Source organism: Eulemur rufifrons, chromosome 3, assembly GCF_041146395.1.
Source record: "Eulemur rufifrons isolate Redbay chromosome 3, OSU_ERuf_1, whole genome shotgun sequence".
NCBI lineage: Eukaryota > Metazoa > Chordata > Mammalia > Primates > Lemuridae > Eulemur > Eulemur rufifrons.
In genome coordinates, this window is record NC_090985.1 from 31,090,995 (window position 1) to 31,113,135 (window position 22,141).

Genomic DNA, 22,141 nt, shown 5'->3' on the forward strand with positions numbered 1-22,141 from the left:
AAGCTACGAGTGGTTGATCACATTATCTGTGTAAATATTCAATGAGCACTTGCTGTATTCAGGCGGATAGTTGGGAATGCAGTCACCTAAGATAAAAAGACTGTCCCGCAGGACTGCTATGGTGTAAGTGTTGGTGTTCCTCCAAAATTCCTACGTTGGAACCTCACAGCCGTGATAGTATTAAGAGGTGGGGCTTTTGGGAGGTGACTAGGTCATGAGGGCTCCACCCTTATGAATGGGATTAGTGCCCTCATAAGAGGCTTGAGTGAGCTCCCTTGCCCCTCCCACCATGTGAAGACACATAACAGAAGGCGCCATCTCTGAAGCAGGGAGCAAGCATTCACCAGACACCCAATCTGCTGGTGCCTTGATCCTGGACTCCCCAGCCTCCAGAACTGTGAGCAATAAATTTCCATTGTTCATAAATTGCCCAGTTGAAGTTATTTTGTTACAGTAGCCCCAAGGAAGGGCTGTAAAGCCTAGTGGGAGGACAGAAAAGGAAGCCGATGACTGTAAACAGTTGATGACATAGGTATGGGTGCCGTGGGTTATAATTTCTGGGTCTAAGTCTTAAAGGATGAGTAGGAGTTGGCCAGAATCTCGGAATTTCTGCATCACTATGCTGGAATGGGTCATAGGTGTACAAAGATGGTGAGTCCCTCAGCTTTCAGGGCAGCTCAATGGGGTTGGGTAGTGCTGGGTCTTCACTCACCCCAGTGAGTTCTGTATATATGATGATTTTATTTCCATGTTCTTAAAAAGTTGGGAATCACTGGGTTAGAACAAAGGAGTGAGGTGGACCTGCTAAAAGGATATATGTGAAGAGCTAAACAGAAGACCGGCCAGTCTGAAGGGCCACAAGTAGCTGCCAGCGGCCCCAGTGAAGAGTACATGGGGTGTGGAACAGTGTGTGGTGGCAGAGGCCAGTGGAGAGCTGAGGCTTTCATGATCACTTGGTGGCAACAACACCCTCTGTGGTGTCAGTGGGGACCGGGAAGGGAGCTTGGACCTCCATCTCCACCTGCAGCAGGAGGTGGGCCACTCCCTCCCCGCTGGGCTGGTGTCAGCGAGGCCTTATGAGAGCTGAACACCCACCCCTGCCCAGCAGGAACGAGAACCCCCTCCCTCTCCTTACCCCTGCCCCTTGTCAACAGGGGCCAAATGGGGAACGTGGACACTTCTCCCACCAGGCAGTAACAAGGCAGCACCTCTCTTCCCTGACCAAAGCGATGTCTAAGGCCAAAAACAGATTTAAACAAGATCCAGCATCTCCTAACATAATACCCAAAATGTCCATTTCTGAAAATCACTCATTCTACCAAGACCAGGAAAATCTTGACTAAGACAACAGATGGCAGTGCCAGGATGACAGAGAAGTTAGAATTTACCTGGTAATTACCACAGTGGGAATTTAAGGTTTAAGAGGTAGGCAGAGGGCAAGTCATGAAAGAACTTGGGTGATAAGCCGAGGAAGTTAGCCTGGATGCTACAGGGAGCTCCTGAGGATTTGGGTCATGGTGGAACATGTGCCATTTAATGGAGGTTACCAGGTGCCACTAAGGGCAAGGAGATCTGTTGGCGTGGTGAGTGCACACACCTCTGGCTGTTACCGCACCCACTCGCCTTCCTGCACATACACCCACCAATGTCCCCTGTGTTGCTACTGCCCAGGGCTAGGCTGATACCTGTGCATAGACCAGCTCACGGCCACCTCTTTAGCTACTCTCACCCGTCTCTTCCACATGCTCATGTTTTCCATTTCCACTCTATACCCCTCTACAACAATTCCTTAAAGCAAGAACCTTGAAGAGCTGAATAAACTAATTCTGTCTTGAATCTGTTCCAAGCCTTCACTCCATGAAGTAAAATCAAGGCCATTAATGACCTTTTTTGTTGTTCAATCTTATGTTCCATCTTTGGTCCTCATCTCACTTGGCCTATGTGCAGTAGGTCCCTTTTCCTTGAAATCCTTTCTTCAGATGCCTTCCGGGGCACTACTCTCGGTTCTTTTCTTACCTCATGGCACCTCCTTGGTCTTTTCTGGTTTCTCTCCCTCCATCTCACTGACTTCTAAGTGACGTAACATTTCACGGGTCTGTTCTCTGATCTCCATGATCACACGATAGCTTTAAATGACATCTATATTATGATGGCTCTCAAATGTCTATCTCCAGCTGAGATCTGCGCCCCACTCCAGGTTTGCATCTCAAACTTAATGTATCACCTGGTTCTCCTTCATCTTCCCATCTCAGAAAGAGGCAACTTTATTTTTCCAATGGGCCAAAATCTTTGCATCATCCAATTTCTTATTTTCTGCATCTCACAACCAATCTGTGCACTAAGTCTTATCAGTTCTACTTTTAAAGTACATCAAAATCCCTAAGTTCTCAACACTTGCATGGCTGCCACCCTGGACAATGCTAGTATTCCCTCTTACCTTCATAGCAGTGGCCCCTAATGTGTCCCTCTACCTTGCTCCGTAGCCTATTTGCAAGTCATTGCCAGAGTGACTCTATTAAAATACACATTGGACCACTGTACTCTGCTCAACTCCACCATCTCCCCAAGAGCTCCCATTAAAGCAAGGCCCCAAAATGGCCCTATGTGCCCAGATCCCCAGTCAGGCCAGCTCTCTGATTTCATTTTGTTCTTCCTTGCTCCTTGCTCATCCCATTACGTCTGCACTGGCAGCCTTGCTGGTTTCAAGCACCCAAGCAGGCTCCTACCTCAGGACCTTTACATGTGCTAGGTCTCTCAATGTAGTTCACTTCTTCACTTTTCTAGGTCCCTGCGAAAATGTCACTTATTTTTCCTCAACCACTCAAATTAAACCTAAACCCCCTTCCTGTCAACTGTGCTCTTTCTCCATAGCTCCCTGACATTCCATTTTGTGGGTGAGGGCTTGTCCCCCCACCGGAATATAAGCTTTTCTAGGACAGGACTTCCTGTTTTGTCCTCTGCTCTCTCCAGTATGCAGGATAGTGCCCAGCACATAGGAAGTTCTCAACAATATGTGTTTACTAAATTAAGTAATGTAGGCAGTAAAATAAGAAGCCAAAATTAAGGTAGTAACAGTGGATCAAGGAGAAGGGGACAGACAGAAGATGAACTGGAAAGGTTCAATCCACAAAGTTTACTTGTAGGTTTGTGATTTGTATCAGGGACTCAACAGTGAAAAGGATGCATGCAAAAAGAGAGTTCAAATTCTTTTCCACTTACCATAGTCTGGTTTATGTTCTAAAGTTCTTATTTGTTTAAAATTAATTCCAAACCAAAGGGTACACTGAGCTGCTCCCCAGCTGCCCACAGCCTTCCCAAGCTGGCCCTGTGATAGTGTCCACACCCTTCACTCTCACACGTGCCCAGCTCACGGCAGGCAGCCACTGCTCCCTCTAACACAGGGGCTTGTGTTCCATGTGTTTCTGAGATGGAGAAATGTGTACTGGACAAATCTAAAGGTGCGAACAAATTATGTTTTAGGATGCATCATGGAGGGTAAGAGAAAGCTAAACTATTCAAAAGTCATTCTGTGGTTAACACAAGGCTCCAAACATGGTACACTGTAAAAAGTAAATGCCTTGAGAAAATGTGTCTTTGAGGTAAGAAAGTGACAATTTAACAATGCATAAGACTGTTCTGGAAACTTCAAGACCAGGAAACATGTTGTGCGAGCTTCTAACAGAAGGAATAAAACACATTCTCCTGGGGTGTATTGAATTAAAATCACAATGCACCAGTAAACGATGAAAAGAGAATGAACAGAATAATACTGTCCACAGGGATTATGACCTTTATGTTCCATAACAAATTACTGAGAGGCATGGAAATCAGGTTTCTGGTCTGTCAGTGCCACTCTGCTTCCCGCAGAAGCCTTTATAATTAACCTTTTATGTGACAGAATGCTTCTGGCATAGCACTTTCATATTTATTGGTCCATAACTGAGATGGATAAATCACTTTCAAATGTAGAATTTGTGTAGAATCTTGACTTCTTACAATGAGTTGCAGCTGTATGTGGTTCTCCAGTGTGCAAAATTTAGAGCTATGCTGAAATAACAAGACTTTATTTTCTAGGTTTATATTAAAATAGGGAGAGATTTCAATAGGCAGCCTTTATTAACTACTATACAAATCATTCTTTTTTTGTTATAAGGAGACAACAAAATAAGATTGATTTTCTTTCCTTTTCTTAAAAATAGGCTTTTGAAATTAAAAAGCATACCATTTTATAAAAACATTTCACAGAACACAAAACCGTGCAAACCAAAAATATTAATTAAGATGATTTTCAAGTTCCCAAGTAGATTCATTTACGGACTAGGCACGCTGGTGAGTTGACTATTCCTAAGCAGTCCACAAATAGGATGAAAGTTCCTGAAAGAGAGGAGAATGAAATATATTTGTATACATCAATAAATTAACAATAATTATATGCTCTGTTGAGAATGGCAGGGTGTAAAGGAAGCAGGTAAGTAGAAATTTAACAGAAATGCGGATGTTTATGGAAAATAATGCAAAACAGAATTGTTACAATTAAGGACATCAAATGTTTGTTCAGTAAAGACAGATGAATGATTAATTAGCATGATGGTTACAATACTGTCCGTTATATGACAGTTACGGGATTGGTTTCAGAATGGCAATGATTTGTTTTACATGAAACCTCTAATATTAAAATATGAAATGAGTTCCTATGGGTCCACTCTGGCATAGTTCTTGTCTTCTGATAAGAAACTGAACTTTCAGACCTATTTTTAAAATTTTTTTACTAACTAACCCCAGAGAACTTTGATGTGCTATACAAAGCAAAACTTTGTTATTTCAAAAACTGGGCGGTGATCAGAAAGAAAAAACTCCACTCACAGTGAAGTATGCATCCTAGTGTTTATTTTTCACAGCTCTGGTCACACGTTCCCCCCTCCCCGCCTCCCTGCCCCCCCGCCCCAGGTAACTTCTCACTCCACAAAGTGTGCCCAAAGCAACTCAGGACATCATTCATGGCCAGGGACCTGGCCCCTTCCTATCTCTCCAGGGACATCTTCTTTCATTTCTCTCTGGCCACCTACATATATGTCCCCAAAACACATGACACCATTGCATGTCTTGGCCGATGTCCTCCTCTCCCACCTGTATCAGCCTATAATGATTAACGTTTTTCTCTTCCCTATTTGCTTGCAAGATTTTGACTTTCAAAACCCCATTTAAGTTTCATCTCCTCTCCATTCCTCACACCGAGTTTGTCGCTTTTTCCTCTGCACCATCTCTGCCTTCATCCAGCCTTTCATCACTGCAGAGTGCCAGGGACACAGTGAGCATCTCAATGTCACCTGCATAAAGTATCAGTACTGCTAGGATGAATCAGATGCAAACTGTTATTTTAAAGGCCAATACTTTAAAAAAGTTAAACATCTAATATAGTAAACCTATTGATTAGGGTATTGTTTTACTTAACCACTGACTATTTCTTGGATGGCTTGTGACTGAATACTTTCAGGTTTATAAAATGTAACAGACTCATTTGTGACCCTCAAGGAGCTTATTGGGAACGAAGCACAACCCACACCACACAATCGTCAGTTCAGAAGTAGCTCTCTGCCAATTGAGCGCCACCAGACAGGATTCTCTGAGGGAGAGAAAAGGGGGCTCTTTTGGTTGAAGGAGAGAAAAAAGATCTTGAAAAACTGGCAGGATCTGCATAAACAGGGAAGAGGAAAAGGTGGGCAAAGACACTGTGAAGGGAAACGCCAGGGCAGGTCTTGTCTGGGTCCTCAAGAGATCACGAGCCCTGCAGGACAGAGGCCACTTCCCTTACCCTGGTGTGGCCACCATGCTTAGCACAAAGCCTGCCTCATTATGGGCCATCCCTTAGAACTACAGTTCCCAATGTAAATAGGTTCTGGGAGTTAGAGGAGACCACCACAAGTCTGAAGAAGGGTCATGGGATTTTTAGCTCTCTCTATAAAACACAGAGATGAGCCCCCAGGAGTGTCCGTGCTGGACCAACACGCCCTATACCCCCTCACTCATTCACACACGTAACTAGCCTATCACAGGCCAGATGTTGTGCTATTAAAAGACCATTTTAAACCAACTTTTGAGCAGATGAGTATTCTGTGTGACCACAGGAGCTAATCTGGTATATAATAATGAATATATATAGCATTTTAAGTTTAAGCTTCCTTCAGAGAATCACGTTAAGATACATAGTAAGAGCTCTATAGGCAACAATAGAGTAACATCTATTAAAAATGCAATGACCCAGTACCCCACTGACAGAACTGGATAGATCATCCAAGTAGAAAATAAATAAACACTGGGCTTAGGCCAGGCGCGGTAGCTCACGCCTGTAATCCTAGCACTCTGGGAGGCCAGGGTGGGTAGATCGTTTGAGCTCAGGAGTTTGAGACCAGCCTGAGCAAGAGCGAGACCCCGTCTCTACTAAAAATAGAAAGAAATTAGCTGGACAAATAAAAATATATAGAAAAAATTAGCCAGGTATAGTGGCTCATGCCTGTAGTCCCAGCTACTTGAGAGGCTGAGGCAGGAGGATTGCTTAAGCCTAGGAGTTTGAGGTTGCTGTGAGCTAGGTTGATTCCATAGCACTCTAGCCCGGGCGACAGAGTGAGACTCTGTCTCAAAAAACAAAACAAAACAAACAAACACTGGGCTTAAACAGGACTCTAGAGCAAATAGGCTTAACAGACATTTACAGAACATTTTACCCCAAAACTACTGATCATACATTCTTTTCATCAGCACATGGAACATTCCCCAAGATTGATAATATTTTAGACCACAAATCATGGCTAAACAAATTCAAAAAAATTGCAATCATACCATGTATCTTCTCAGATCACAATGGAATAAAACTAGAAATCAATACCAAGACAAACATGCAATTTTACACAAAGTCATGGAAATTAAACAACTGCCTGCTGCACGATTACTGATTCAATGATGAAATTAAGATGGAAATCAAAAGATTCCTCTAACTGAATGACAAAGGGGACACCAGTTATCAAACTCTATGGGAGTCAGCAAAAGCAGTCCTAAGGGAAAATTCATACCTTAAATGCTCATAACAAAAAGACAGAAATATCACAAATTAACAATCTAATGACATGTCTCAAGGAATGAGAAAAGGGAAGAGCAAAGAAAACCCAAAGCCAGCAGAAGAAAAGAGATAACTAAAGTCAGAGAAGAACTAAATGAAATTGAAAACAAACAAAAAATGCAGAAGATCAGTGAAACAGAAAGTTGGTTCTTTGAAAACATAAACAAAATCAATAGACCTCTTGCTAGATTAACCAGGAATAGAAGAGAAAGGGTCCTAATAAGCTCAATCAGAAATAAAAAAGGAGATATTACAACTGATAGCACAGAAATACAAAACATCATCTGTGAATACTATGAAAATCTCTATGCACATAAACTCGAAAATGTGGAGGAAATGGAAAATTCCTGGAATAACACAACCTCTCAAAACTCAATCAGGAAGAAAGAGAATTCCTGAACATACCACTAATGAGTGGTGGGACTGAAGCAGTAACAAAAAAATCTTCCAACAACAACAACAAAAAGCCCTGGACCAGATGGATTCACAGCCAAATTCTATCAGACCTATGAAGAAGAGCTGGTACTCATACTGCAGAAACTATTCCATAACATAGAAAAGAGTGGAATTGTCCCCGACTCATTCTTCAAAGCCAGTATCACTTTGATACCAAAGCCAGGAAAGGACACTACAAAAAATAAAACTATAGAGCAATATCCCTTATGAAAAATTCTTAACAAAATACTAGCAAACTAAATTCAACAGTACATCAAAAAACCAATCTACCATGACCAAGTGGACTTCATTACAGGTGGTACAAGGATAGTTCAACATATATAAATCAATAAATGTGAGTCACCACATAAAGAGAAGCAAAAACAAAGACCATATGATCATCTCAATAGATGCAGAAAAAGCATTCAACAAAATCCAGCACGCTTTCATGACAAAAATACTCAACAAACTTGGCACAGAAGAATATATCTTAGAATTATAAAAGCTACATATGACAAACTCACAGCCAACATTATACTGAATGGGGAAAAGCTGAAAACATTCCCCCTATGAACTGGAACAAGACAAGGATGCCCATTGTCACCACTTCTATTCAACATAATGGTGGAAGTCCTAGTCTGAGCAATCAGGCAAGAGAAAGAAATTTAGGGTATCCAAACAGGGAAACAGGAGGTCAAATTATTGCTTTTTGCTGATGATATGATCTTATATCTAGAAAACCCCTAAGATTCCACCAAGAGACTCTTGGAATTGATGAAGTCAGCATAGTCTCAGGGTACAAAATCAAAGTACACAAATAAGTAGCATTCCTATACACCAATAACAGTCAAGCTGAGAGTCAAATCAAAGACTCAGTAATACAATAGCTACAAAGAAAATAAAATATCTAGGAATATACTTAACTAAGGAGGTGAAAGATCTCTACAAAGAGAACTATGAAACACAGAGAAAGGAAATTGTAGAGGATACAAACATGGAAAATACTTTATAAATTTATTCTACAGATATACACAAACATGTACAAAAACAGAGATGGAAGGCTGTTTCTAGTACTGCCTTTAATTAGAGCAAAATATTGGAAACAAACTATATGTCAGTCAGCAATTGTTTAAATTATGGCTCACTTATATAAATATTATTCAGCCAATAAAAAAAAGGTAGCTTTATCATATAAAATAATAGAAAATGGATACTAAGATATACTCTAAAATAAGGAGAGGAGAAGACAGTATAATGTTTTATATGCAAAAATAACAATAATTAAAAATATGCTTTACCTATGTACAGACTATTCTGGAAAGACACACACACACAAAAATACAAACAGTTGCCTGTGGGCATCGGGGGAAGGGGTGGGAATTTAGACCAAGTTTTCATTGTATACTCTTTTGGAAGTTTTGGATTTCATACCAAGCACAAGTATTACCTATTAAATAAGGGACACATTTTGGTTTTCCAACTTCACATTTCCCACTGGAAGAAGCCAATGGTTACAGAAGTAAGTATCTCATATCTCATTTCCACTGAGCAAACAAAGTAATACAAATGCTCCTCAACTTACGATGGGACTATGTTCCAATAAACCCATCATAAGTTGGAAATATTAAGTTGAAACAGCATTTAATACACCTACCATACCAAACATTGTAACTTAGCCTCACCTACCTTAAAGTCCTCAGAAGACTTATTATATTAGCCTACAGCTGGGCAAAACCATCTAACACAAGGCCTATTTTATAATTAATTTATGTCTTAGTAATTTATTGAATGCCTTACTGAAAGTGAAAAACAAAATGGCTCACTGCCACTGCCAGGCATTGCAAGAAAGTACTACACTGCGTATCACCAGCCTGGGAAAAGGTCAAAATTCAAAATTCAAAATCTACAGTACAGTTTCTACTGAAGTGTATCACTTTTGGACCATCATAAAGTCAAAAAATTGTAAGTCAAACTATTTTAAGTATGTAACTATGTGTACTGAAAAGCGTTCACTCGGTGTTAGTGCTTGAAGAATTAAAGGTTTGTTCACTCACTCATTCCTCACTGAACACCTGTCAGTCCCTACTTTGTCTAAGTGCCAGGTGGTATGCTATGATTTGGAAGTACAAGTCAAATAAGACATGGTTCCCTTTTTAAGGAACCTAAAGTCTTTCAGTCAGGGAGAAAGACAAACACATCAACAAAGAGAACAGAGATCTAGCTTTAGAGTAACAGCACCATCCCTGCACACCTCATGGTGGTATCTACTAATTTATTCCATCTCCCTGTTTTGAGTGTCTGTTAGGTACTAGGAACTGTGTTATGTTAGTAACGTATGCATGCATCCTGCCAGTAGTGGTTCAAATGAGATATTACACACACACACACACACACACACACACACAGCTCAATAACCTGTTATCTTTGAATGGAAGGATGACTAACTTGATCCAATAAGGCCAAAGAAATCCTAGTCCACTTTCCTGTAAGACAGATAAGACACTGGGCCACCTCATTCATTTTATTCACTTGCATATTCGACTACTTGTTCATTTACCACTCACTTGGCATAAGACATGATTATCTGCACTAAAGATGTTTATATTCTGGTCAGGGGAGAGGAGGGCAACTAGCCAATCACAGGACACTGTGTTGCAGAATTCACAGAATGATATGAGGGTCCTTGAGTAGAGATTCTACTAGGCTAGATGTGAAGACAGTGGGCCAGAGAAGGCGTCTTGGGCGAGGGCATGTTCTAAGTTTCACTTCCAAGTTTGGATAGACCAAGAACAACTAGCTAGATCAAGAGTTGGCTGAGTGCGATAAGGACTGTGATTTTAAATAGCAATGAAAGTGCTCAGAAGGGTTTCAGTCCAGCAGGGCTGGAGCAAATCAGGACAGGATCAGAGCACTGCTGTGCAGAGGCAGCTGGGGGTGGCAGCACTGTAGATGGTGCTCTACATGCAGAGCCAAAGAGGGATTCTTGAAACATGAATCCCAGTCAGAATCAACTTCAACTGGATAAGACTTTCCATTATGTAAGGATGCATGAAATTCAAATTGAAAAATGATCCACAGCCTTTCCCGCTCAAAGATGGAAACAGATCTATTCCTACAAAACACTGAACATTAACATAAAAAGTAGACATTATTTGTGTAGAAACAAACACTATTTATATTTATCACATATATTCTATAAATGAGTTATATTTTGGATTAACTTTTGACTCTATATTTTTTGTTCAAATCATTAGTTTTAAATTCTGGGACCCATCTCTACGTGTAGTGACTAGTTTCTAACTGAGTTAGAACAAGGGAGCTGGACTATCTGAAATGCAATGTTGTTGGCAAGATTGTGGGGGTTTTCTGGTGTCATATGGGTAACACTGACAGTGCCACTGACTTACTAAACCCTTATGTCAAGTACTGTGTGACGAGATGGGGACAAGAGGATGAAGAGAGAGGCCCCTGCTTTTTGAGGCACTCACTGTCCGGCTATCACTAACCAGTGCAAACAGAAGTTTCTACAAAGTTCCTTTTGGAACACAGACCAACAAAGCAGGATACCTGTCTGAGGGAGTGGAGCAAGCTTAAAGACAACGAGGATGTCATATCTGGAAGTGGCCGCATTCTCTTTAAGTTCCTCAGCAGAACCTACAAGATACTTCATTATCTGTCCCTTGCCTACCTAACCAGCACCATCTCCTGCTTTCTCTAATTATCTAATACAACTGTAATTTTCTAGACAATTATGTTTTCTTATAATTGCAAATATTTACATATAGCAACAGATAAGAGCAAACACATTTATTTGTGCCAGGCATGCATCTAATCTTCACGGCAATACTAAAGTAGATATCATTATCATGCCCATTTTATGGGTGGGAAACTGCAATTTAGGCTTCAGTTTAGAGAGGTTAAGTCACTTACCCAAGGTTACAAAGCTGGTAAACGGCAGAACTGGAATATGAATGCTCCGAGAATACCCTCCCTATGTGGTTATCTTCTACTGGTCCTACTATCTCCACTGGCACCTTCTCCTACCTCTAACCATCCACCCATGTTACACATCTCTCTTCCATGTGCCTGTAAAGCACCACATGTATCTCTGTCAGATGCCCATTGACTCCTTCCTTGCCCACTTCCCCAGTAGGCTCTGGCAACTTCAAGGACAGGGACTATGTCTTTAATCACTGTCTTCTACTGTCTACAGCATAGCAGATGCTCAGGAAGTATGTCCGAGTGAATACTGATTCTGATTTAACTTGGAATACCCTGAGTATAAGATTAAGAACCTAAAGTCAAAAAATCTCTCCATGAAGGAATCTGGGGCACAGGTGGGGTGGAGACAGAGAAGGGGGCAGTTATTGATCATAATGTCTGCCTACCGTTCACTCAGTAGGGTGTGAGTAACTCTTAGGGATACAATGTAACAAAAATTAAAGGCTCTTTACAGGGAGCCACTGTAGCACAGAGAACTGACAGTGCAACAATATGGTTAAGATCAAAGACTGGATTAAAGTCTATGGGTTCAAATATTGGCTCCACCAGTTACAAGGCATATAAGCTAATATAAATGTGAATTTTCACCTCTAGAAGCTTAAATTTATTCCTTTGTAAAATATAGATGATCCCGTCTTACAGTTGTGAGGATTCAATAAAATAATTTATAGACAGTGATAAGCATATGCTTGGCTGTTATGGCAATGTGCAACCAATGTAAGTCGTATGATAGTAATACTAAAATGAAGAAATATAAACTAAACATGCTCTTCAGAGAAGGCAGAAGGATCATGGCCTGATTTAACTGGTGAAGACATCGTGGAAGAGAGAGGTCACTGGGCCAAGTCCTGAAGGATGGGTGTGGTTTCCATGGGCAAGGAACAGGGGATAGCAAGTAGTGGTTTATCAGTCTATCACTTCCATTAGATTTTGAATTACTTGAATGTAGGGTTCCATGTCTTATAGACCTTTGCATTCCCAGTGCCTTTGTTGTGTCCAGTATGGAACTCACATTTGATGAATGTTGTCAGATGGAAAATAAATGAATTCTAAGGGGTAAAACAAGGCTAGGAGAAAGAGATTTTGGAACAATACAATGTGACTGGCTTGTCTATACCATGGTCTTCGTACTGAAATAGGAAGAAATAAGGCTTGGCAGAGTGTTGGCCAGAAAAGAGAAGATCTTGAAAGCAAGCAGGAAAGTTCCTATTCAACAGTGTTCCTGAACTCTCTGAATCATAATCCCTTTTTATAGTCTGATGAAGCTATGGATTCTTAAAAAAATGAAAATAAACATAAAACTGTATAGTAATTCCTACAAATTAGTGCTGAAGACCATCTGAGGGCTGACCCTCTATCTATCTGTAAGTCCTGATTTATTTTTTATATGTGAATTCTTAAAAATATATATTATTAAAGAAAAAAAAAGTGAAAAATTTCAGTAACATCAAACACTAAAGAGATGTGTATGTTATGTTACATTTCTGTGCAAGAGAAAAGATAAACAAATATACAATGCACTTACTTTATTTTGGTCTATGAAAATGATGAAGAGAATTATTTTCTTTCTAAAGGTAATCTGTTTCAGGCTAATTTGGGCTATTAAGAAAAACAAGCTCATATATTTCTCTTATATATATATTAAACATGTGAATTCAACTTTGACAATTAAATTTCACATAATTGTATTATTTTCAGGTTACAAAACACTGTCACAATATTACCTTACTTGATTTTTACAAGTACATGAGATAAGCTTCATTTTCACTGCACTGATGTACAAAGTGAGACTGGCCCAAAGTCAAACAGTTCAGTGGCAGAGCCCAAATATAAACACTTAAAAAAAGTAAGACTCTCTGGAGGATCAGGACCTAAGTAGTGTTTTTTGATGGTTTATAAAAATGTAAGAATATCTTACAAGTGAGACCAATTACTTCTATAACACTTATAGAAGTAATAATTTGTTTTATGAAATTTGGAAGCACAAAAAAAGTCATACTTCCACAAGACTAAAATAATTGTCAAAATTTTTCAGCATGTCTGTGCAGTATCTTACCTATGCACATGTAGGGAAAAATAAAATTGGGTTGGAATTATACATTAAATTTGGCAAACTGCTTTTTTCCCTTAACAATTAGGAAATTTTTTTTTTCATGTTATTGACTAGACTGTTATATTTTTATTAAAGAAAGTAATCTGACTACTTAAATAGTGTGATGACCTGAGCCTTGGATCTCTGCAGCTTATAATAAAGCTCACTGGGTCTGACTTGTTTACATTCAGGAAGGTTCTTTTCTGACTTAAGGATTTAATTTTCCATAATCACTAGTGTTGGTAATAGGAAGCCAGCATGGGAAATTTTCCATGTGACTTCAGATAAGCATGAAATTGTCTTCATTTTCCATAACACATCAGAATCTCTGGAATGAAAAGGCAAACTTACCTTGGTTTGCTCTCGGTGCACAATCGGTTTCTTTGACATTGCAAGATGGCTGACATTTCCTAACAAAAAAAAAGACGTTTTTACTCAAAATAAAGAAATCCCCCAAGAAATAAAAATTAAACATTTTACATAATCTACAATTAAAAAACTTAAGCCAAATGATTAAATAATAACTTTATTAAATATTTGTCAGTTTTAAGTAGTGCCCTCAATTACTAACCAAATACTGTATTACAAATAACTAGTTATGAGGTTTTACATTTGTTTAATAGGGAATAATTGGCCCCAATTAAACTGACTAAACTAAAGCTTTTTAGATTACTAAAACAAATTAAACTTTTTAAAATGAGAATTTAGGTGATCTTAAAACCTTTCTAAAATGGATAATGAAACTTGCTAAGTTGTAATCTCCCTGGTTTTATTAGTTATATTAAGATAAATTAAGTGAGATTAAAATCTTATTTGATTTATTTACCTTTGAAAATGAAGACCGTTTAAGGGTTACACATCCTCAGCCTTGGCGAGTGCGACCTCAATTAGTCAAGTCAGAATGTCTTTAAAAGCTTTGTGCTTATTGCTTCCAGCATGGAGCGAGGTGTTCATTAAGGTACCAAAATTCTCATAAAAAATCCAAAGTTGCACTAGTGAAAAAACGCTCAACAAGATGAAAACTGATCACATCTTTTTCAGAAAATCCAGTAGTTATTTTAAAACCAGTTTTTAAACAAGATTTGGTTTTGCGTAGTTTTAACGTGCCACTCAAGCAGCTTGATACCATTTGGACTCTTTAAACAGCATTTAAATCTACGGTGAGTATAGAATGGTACATTTAATTTTATACCATTTTTAAAATAAGCTGTACAATGTTTAGTGTGACCCTTTTATGACAAGCATTGTTAAATGAATTCTTTCCCTGTTTACAACTATTTATGAAGGCCTTTTTAAATAAGAAAAACATGAAATTGTTAGCTCACACACACGAAATTTCTTTCAAAAGTTTATTTAGTATCAAGCAAGAGGAAACTTTGCTTAACACTACAGAACATTTCAAGACTTGAGTTACAAAAGAATACCACATTATTTGCACTTGTAATTGGCTTCCCTTTTTACGCATGTTGGCAAGAGAAAAAAATAACTAGCATATGGCTGAAAGATAAAATAACTAAATTCTATGGAAACCTTTAAAATGAAAGGTGAGGCTTATGTTAAAAGAATAGATTAACATATTTAGTAAACCTATTTTTTTGTTTAACACTAGTTAATCAAAGTTATTTTTTTTCCCTTTGGATGACCTATTTTTTCATATACAGACTGGAAATAACAAAATTTTACATGTCTTTTTTTTTTTTTCTGCCCAGGTTGATGTTTCACCAAAGTAGTTTTAAGTTCCATCCATTCAGATTTTAAGCATTTTGATTTATTTAAAAAGGGATTGTTCATAGAAAAAAATTACTTTGAACAGTATACAGGACTGGTGGAGATTGGCTATTTCACAACATCAGACAGTACAATCAGTATCTGCCATATGGCTGGTCTCTGTAGACGCCCTTTGCTGATCTCGCTGAAGGTGCCTTGTGTCTGGAGTTAGTCCACTCCTCTTGTCCTAAAATCAATAAGATGAATCACAATTAGATCACTGCCATGAAGCCCACTGGTTTCATTTTTCAGAATCTAAGTCAGCTCTGAACCAACGGCAGATGTCATATTGAAGATACACATATATCTGGTGTACCCGAAAAAACAAAAACAAAAACAAGGAATTTAAAGAAATTACAAACACAGCAGATAATGATCATCTCCCTAGCAAAACTTATCAGCATGGGAAGAAAAATTGTTTCTGTATCTTAAATGGGAACCAACTTTGCACTTTGCAAGAACTTTTCTTGTGGCTACTCATTTAACAAAAACTCAGAAGCTCAAGTAGCAAATAGAACTATCTTTTATAAACATAATGGCATTTATGAGTGGGAAAGGTAAATGAGAAAAGAATCACTTAGATTTCATCTAACAGCAAAAACAATGAAAAAAAAAAAAAACCAAGGATAAAAATCTGTGAAGACAAAGGAGGAAAAACAGGAGAGCAAAATGGGAATAGGCAGATTGAGAAAGAGAAACGCTGCCTCATACTTCACAGACCCTTTCACAGACTAAAGGAAAGGCGCACTGGGTGGAAATTCACACCTCAGTCACACTTCACGAATGTGAAATAAAACTTAATGATATAATGTCAAATTTCACTCATCATAATACTAAATCTATACTGGACAATATTAATAATAAAGGATAAGCTATCATCTTTATCTCCTGAAATTAAACACCTGTTCAATCTGAAGATAATTTTTAACATCTACAGGTCTTTGACATCAAACAGTTAATGTCTCTGCTGCAACATACAACAATTTAAAAGCCATGTGCCCACAGAGACCAATTTAAAAAGCTGTGAAGGAAAAATGCTAAAAATGACCTCTTCTTTTGATACAAACATGCAATCAGCGTCATTCCCTCAAGCTAACTTGCATCAATTTAAGTAGACAGCATTCAGCAAACCAACATATTTCTCTTTAAGTGTTTGCTACAAATAACAAAAAAAAAAATTCCAAGGTACAGTCATGGTCATCACAGCTTTAGGCAGGTGATACAACAAAATGCACTTCAAAAGGTTTAACACCAGAAAATGGTTTTTCAGTTATGTTCAGAGAAATGTCCTAACATCCATTAACCACAATCCTGATTCACTTGCACTGGGTACCAGGCATTCATCAGAGCTTTGCAACTGATTGAAGCTTCTCGTTCTCTGATCTCTTTGCCCTGCGGCAAAGGCGCTTCTTACTATCATTATGTTGCTGCCACCAATTCTTTTAATTAAACCTGTCATCATTTTGCATACTGAGACTTTGGACAGTGAGGTCCCAGCATCTCTGCCAGCTCCTACTGAATTAAGAGCGGTTTAGTTTCTCCCTGTAAGCCTGGCAGATCTTTGTATCTACTCCCTGGCTCTGTGTTTTCATAACCTTTATGAAATAACTCCCAAAGTAATTTTTTCAGAGAATTTGGGATTGGAAATGAATTAAAATATAAAGATGGAGGCGGGAGAATCACTTTAGAGCTGTAGTATCAATTGCTTCATTTCCCTTTAATGTCAAGAAGCAAAGACACTTCAAAAAGACCCATGTTACCAAGTGTTCGCAGTTTGGCAAACTATTCTATCAATGAGAAAATCAGCATATGGCAATCAACCCAAACAGAAAATCTAAATTCAGAATCTGAATTCATGCAATTCTCTGCAAGTCTTTAGTCCTCTTTAAATATTAAATTTAAATACTAAAGGAGCCTCTGAAAATAGCTGGATATGCACAAATGAACTGAAAGGAAAGTGCTGTTTCATAATCAAAATGTCTTTATAAATTCCGCTTCCAATTAAGATCTTTAAGGTCTTTCTATGGCCATTTCCCCCCTTTCTATATATATTCTGGCCGGTCACTCACCATAGGAATCATAAGTCTCCTCACTGAGTCCGTGTCCATAATCATAGTAATCAGCACCACTGTATTGAACAAAACAAAACACAGTTGGTACAAAATGATTTGGCTGTAAGTATAAATGAAAGTCAGTGAAGTATTCTAAAACTTAAAAATAATTAATAAAGGGCAGGGCTAAAAACTGAAAAAAATTCCTGCTAAGATCACAGAGCCCAAAGACAGAAGCCTTAGACTTTAGGATTATCAAAGGCCCCTTACCTAATTCCCCAATTATAATAAATAATAAGTATGTTTTAACATTTTAACCACAATGGTTGGCCAATCAACACATAGTAAGTGCCTGAGTGCATGAGGGAATACAGAGACAGTACCTGACTTGGAAAGACCGGAGTGTGCAGTGAAGGATGTTCTTGTGAACTGTTCTAGCACTGTATGCCAAGAACTAAGTAAGGGTGGGCTTGTGCAAGCACTGGGGGTGGGTGGTGGTGGAAGTGAATACCACTTCTTTTCAATAGATGGGAAGCTACAGAAAGCAAAGACTTTATTTGTTCTTTAACCCTCAGCCACCAGAGAACTTGGCGCTGTGAATTGTGGGCACTTCACTTTATAATACACTGAAAACAAGTGCCCAGATTAAATGTTTTCTTTCCTCAGTGCTGCTGCATTACCATCAGGAATCTTCCGGCAAAGGTGACTCAGCAGCACTGACCATGTGTGTGACAGGGAAGCGGGCAAACAAGTCTCTGCAATCTAGTCACGAGTCTGTGTTACACAGGCCGAGGATCTCTCCAAAGGACGGGCCAACGCATGTTCCAATGCACAACATCCTTGAGATGGCAGGAGGGGGGAGCCTGTCATCACTGCCATCTGCAGCCCGTACAAGACAGGTACACATGCACGCTGTAGCTGAACTAGGCACAGTTTTTCATAGGAGCAGATTTGTGGAAAATCTAGATTACTAAACCATAAGCATTTTGAGTATGTGAAGAAGAGTTTCCACTCACCCACCTCTTTCCCACTTAGTTTTGTAGGGAAACAATCATCCTGAATTTATCTTAGACTGTCATGGTAATAAATATCCCCATTATTCCAACTTCACATAATTAAACAGTTTCCAATCAAAATGAAAACTGATCGAGCTCAGCTATTTAACAACTCAGGAAGTCACAACATGAAGAGTACAAAGCATGTTCTGAGTGTCTACTCGTATGCCAGCTGCTGAGATCCTGTATCACAAAATCCCCAGCCTGAGGCAAGTGAAACTGCCATATCCATTTTATAAATGAGGATACTATAGATCAGAAAGGCTAAGAAGCCAGTCTAAAATCTCATGGAGAACAGCACGGCTGAATTTATTTCACCACAAAGGCCACACTTGTTGGTTATCTGTGCACTTGGTTCTTCCCTTGGGTTTCTTTTCTCAGGCAAATGACATAAAAGACTAATCATCAAATCCAATGACTACAGGATAGCATGGCAATTCCTTTGAGAAAAACGTAAGCAACGGAGCTATGTTCCTTTTTGTCTCAAGCATGTGGGGATGGGTGTTCACACTGGCCGCTCCTTCCTCCAGAAAGGCTCTTCTCTCCTCTCCTCCATACTATGTCCTACTCCAGTCTTCAGCCTAAATGTGACTTCCACGGAGACCCCCCCATCCCCCAGGGTTGGGTCGGTTTCCCATGACCGCACGCCTTCTCTGCTTCTCCTCCTGGCCTGGAACAGACCCTCACGTTAATGTGTAGAGTGAACGAGCACATGGAGACTGTGGTGCCTGTGCAGTGCTGCCGTGTTCTGCAAGACCAGGACAGTGAGGGTGAAGAAGGGCTGAGGAGAAGGAATGGGCAGAGGCAATGGCAGCAAATAGGTTGAAAAATCTGGGTTTCTACAAGTAGTTCTATCAAATAGAATTAATAATTATCGATAAATGCCTGGACCAGAACATTCCTTAGTATAAAATGCTTCTTCCACGTGCAGAAGATAGGCCTCACCTTGTTGTCCTGGTTTAATCATATCCTTATAAGTTTATTAAATACAGTGTAATATACTGGTTATGAGGTGAGCTCTCTGTATTGACACGGACTCTTTGGAATGTGCTGCGTTAAGCTCCATTGGTTCTTTTAAATGTTGCCCAAGAACAGAATAGTCACTACTATAGCTGACCTTTTATACCAAGTGGCAATGTGCAATTTTTCCACAGAGGCATACGTAGCTATGGAGTTTTAAAAACAGTCTTGTTCAAATTGAGGGCTGGCAATCCCTGAGAATTTGGAGGAAAGGGAGTGTGAGCTAGACTGCTGCCCTACTGACAGCATCTCACGTGCGTGACCTCACCTCATCTAAAAAGCTCTGCACTTCTACAGATGAGGCAGCTGGGGCTCCTCAGCAGATGAGCCACCTGCCCAGGGTCACACAACTTGTAAGTGGCAGCACCTACACTCAAAGCTCAGGACGCTACCACTGCCACGTGCTCAACCCAAATGCTATGTGTGGGTTTTGCCCACCATTTCCGACCCCATATGTGATCAGAATCCCCCTTTACTCGGATCTGCCCTTTCGGCTCTTCCAGAACTTTTCTTGTTTGCTCTCCCTGGGGGGCTCACATGATCCCTCCTCATTTTCAGCAACAGAAGTGAGAGTTCACCAGGAACTTACTGCTACATGATCACAGTGATTTGTAACTGCCTTAGTTCTCTCTCTGGCCTGAAATTTCCCCTCTCCCTTTGTGTAGTCCTAATTTTCCCTCCAGGTATAATATACATTTATGGTGAGAAGAAAAGAGGGACTAGAAGAAAAAAAAGGAGAGAAATTTTCATATTCAAAAAATTAATCTAGGCCGGGCGCGGTGGCTCACGCCTGTAATCCTAGCACTCTGGGAGGCCGAGGCGGGTGGATCGCTGGAGGTCAGGAGTTCGAGACCAGCCTGAGCAAGAGCGAGACCCTGTCTCTACTAAAAATAGAAAGAAATTATATGGACAACTAAAATATATATATACAAAAAATTAGCCGGGCATGGTGGCGCATGCCTGTAGTCCCAGCTACTCGGGAGGCTGAGGCAGTAGGATCACTTAAGCCCAGGAGTTTGAGGTTGCTGTGAGCTAGGCTGACGCCACGGCACTCACTCTAGCCCGGGCAACAGAGTGAGACTCTGTCTCAAAAAAAAAAAAAAAAAAAAAATAATCTAGCATAAACAAAAGAAATAGGGCTTTCCGACTTCTTAAGATATTATAGTTTTAAATACAAGAGTGCTATTAAAGTAGAATATTTTTCTTGTCTTGAGGAGAAAAATTCAGACTCACTCAAAGCTTTTGATGAAGCGTCAGTGTCAAGTATCGGTCAAGACATCTGTACCTAAACTTGGGCCTTCACCTGGGCTGTAACCTTGGGAGTGTGACTCCCACTTGCTGGATCTTCCTGTTGCCTCTGTCAAATCAGGGGCTGGTCTGAATGCTGCTCAGAATCCCTTGCAGCTCTAACATTCTCTATGGCTCCTGCACAGCAGCTGGCCCCAAAGTAGTCAAAATAACTTCTCATTTTGGTGAAAACAAATTGGCTAATGCTTCTTGGAAACTCAGTACTAAACTAAATGAACTTCAGTCTTCTTTCCAAAGGTCAGAAGTTACATCATAATGGCTCCTTAGACAGATAAAACCTTGATGTTCTTGAGAATTTTATCTCTGTTGCACAGATAAAATGAGAGTAACCTCTTCATAAAACTGAAAAGAACAGAGACAGTTCCCAATTGTTTAACTTGGAACTGTAAATGACAGGTACTGAGACTAATAAACAGAAGAGTTCAACAACTGCTTTCTGACCAAACTAAGCCTCCTTTATTAAAAGAAGCGAGCAGTAATGAATATCAGTACAGACTGGAAATTGGTCTGTGAAGTGCTATAACACAGTTCAGGATAAAAAAAAAAAAAAAAATGGGGGTAAAGAATGTTTTCCAATGAACGGGAAGATAAAAGGTAGCATAATTTAGTCCCGCAATGGTTTGGTGATAAGACAATCTTAGTTTTGACAAGTGAAAACTTTAAACTGACATTTGCTATGATTTCACCGAGTTTCTGATTATTTATTGCAAGACTGTCATCAAGCCGAGGAGCTGGGAGCAGCTGAGCCCTGTTCTCATACCTGTCAGTTCCATCTGAATTGCTTTCGCAGCATTTCATTTCGTGCACCTCCAATGTCTATTAACCAAAGACGTGTCCTATATTTCCCAAGGATAAACTAAAAACTCAACATATGGCAAAGGGGAAAAACACTAGAAATCTCTTAATTTATGGATACAACTTATAATATTAATGATAGGCAAGAAAACACATTAAGCTGAATATTCCTCAATGCCATCAAAAGGGATCCTGGGGAAGCCTCCCCTGAAAAGACCAACAGTGGGCTTCTCTCACTGGTGCTGAGACCACATCTCCCCAGCTGGGCCACCCTCCCTCCATGCCCCACCCCATTGTCAGGGGCCAAAGGTGCTCTGTATAATTCCTGGCTTTTCCGGAGGTTTTCGATTTCATCAACTTAAGTAAAGAAACAGCCCCGCTCTGTCCCTCTCCTGATAGGAGTTAACAAGCGAACTGGAGTCCTGGAACCAAGTTCATGTCCACCCAGGCTGTCCACACTCCTCCTTCAGTGGTCAATGGGAGGACCACACACTCTGAGCGA

At 39.7% G+C, this 22,141-nt stretch overlaps 1 protein-coding gene across 1 annotated transcript in view; it reads right to left on the bottom strand.

The window, feature by feature from the left end:
• Positions 1 to 14,978: 14,978 nt before the first annotated feature.
• KHDRBS3 (KH RNA binding domain containing, signal transduction associated 3) overlaps positions 14,979 to 22,141 on the bottom strand; it is a 164,690-nt gene continuing 157,527 nt past the window's right edge. Inside the window, exons 8-9 of the mRNA XM_069465958.1 lie at positions 17,480 to 17,538; positions 14,979 to 15,597 (exon numbers count right to left, since the gene is read on the bottom strand). Of these exons, the coding sequence (XP_069322059.1) occupies positions 15,506 to 15,597; positions 17,480 to 17,538 (151 nt within the window). The 3' untranslated portion in view covers positions 14,979 to 15,505. The remainder of the gene's footprint in view (positions 15,598 to 17,479; positions 17,539 to 22,141) is intronic.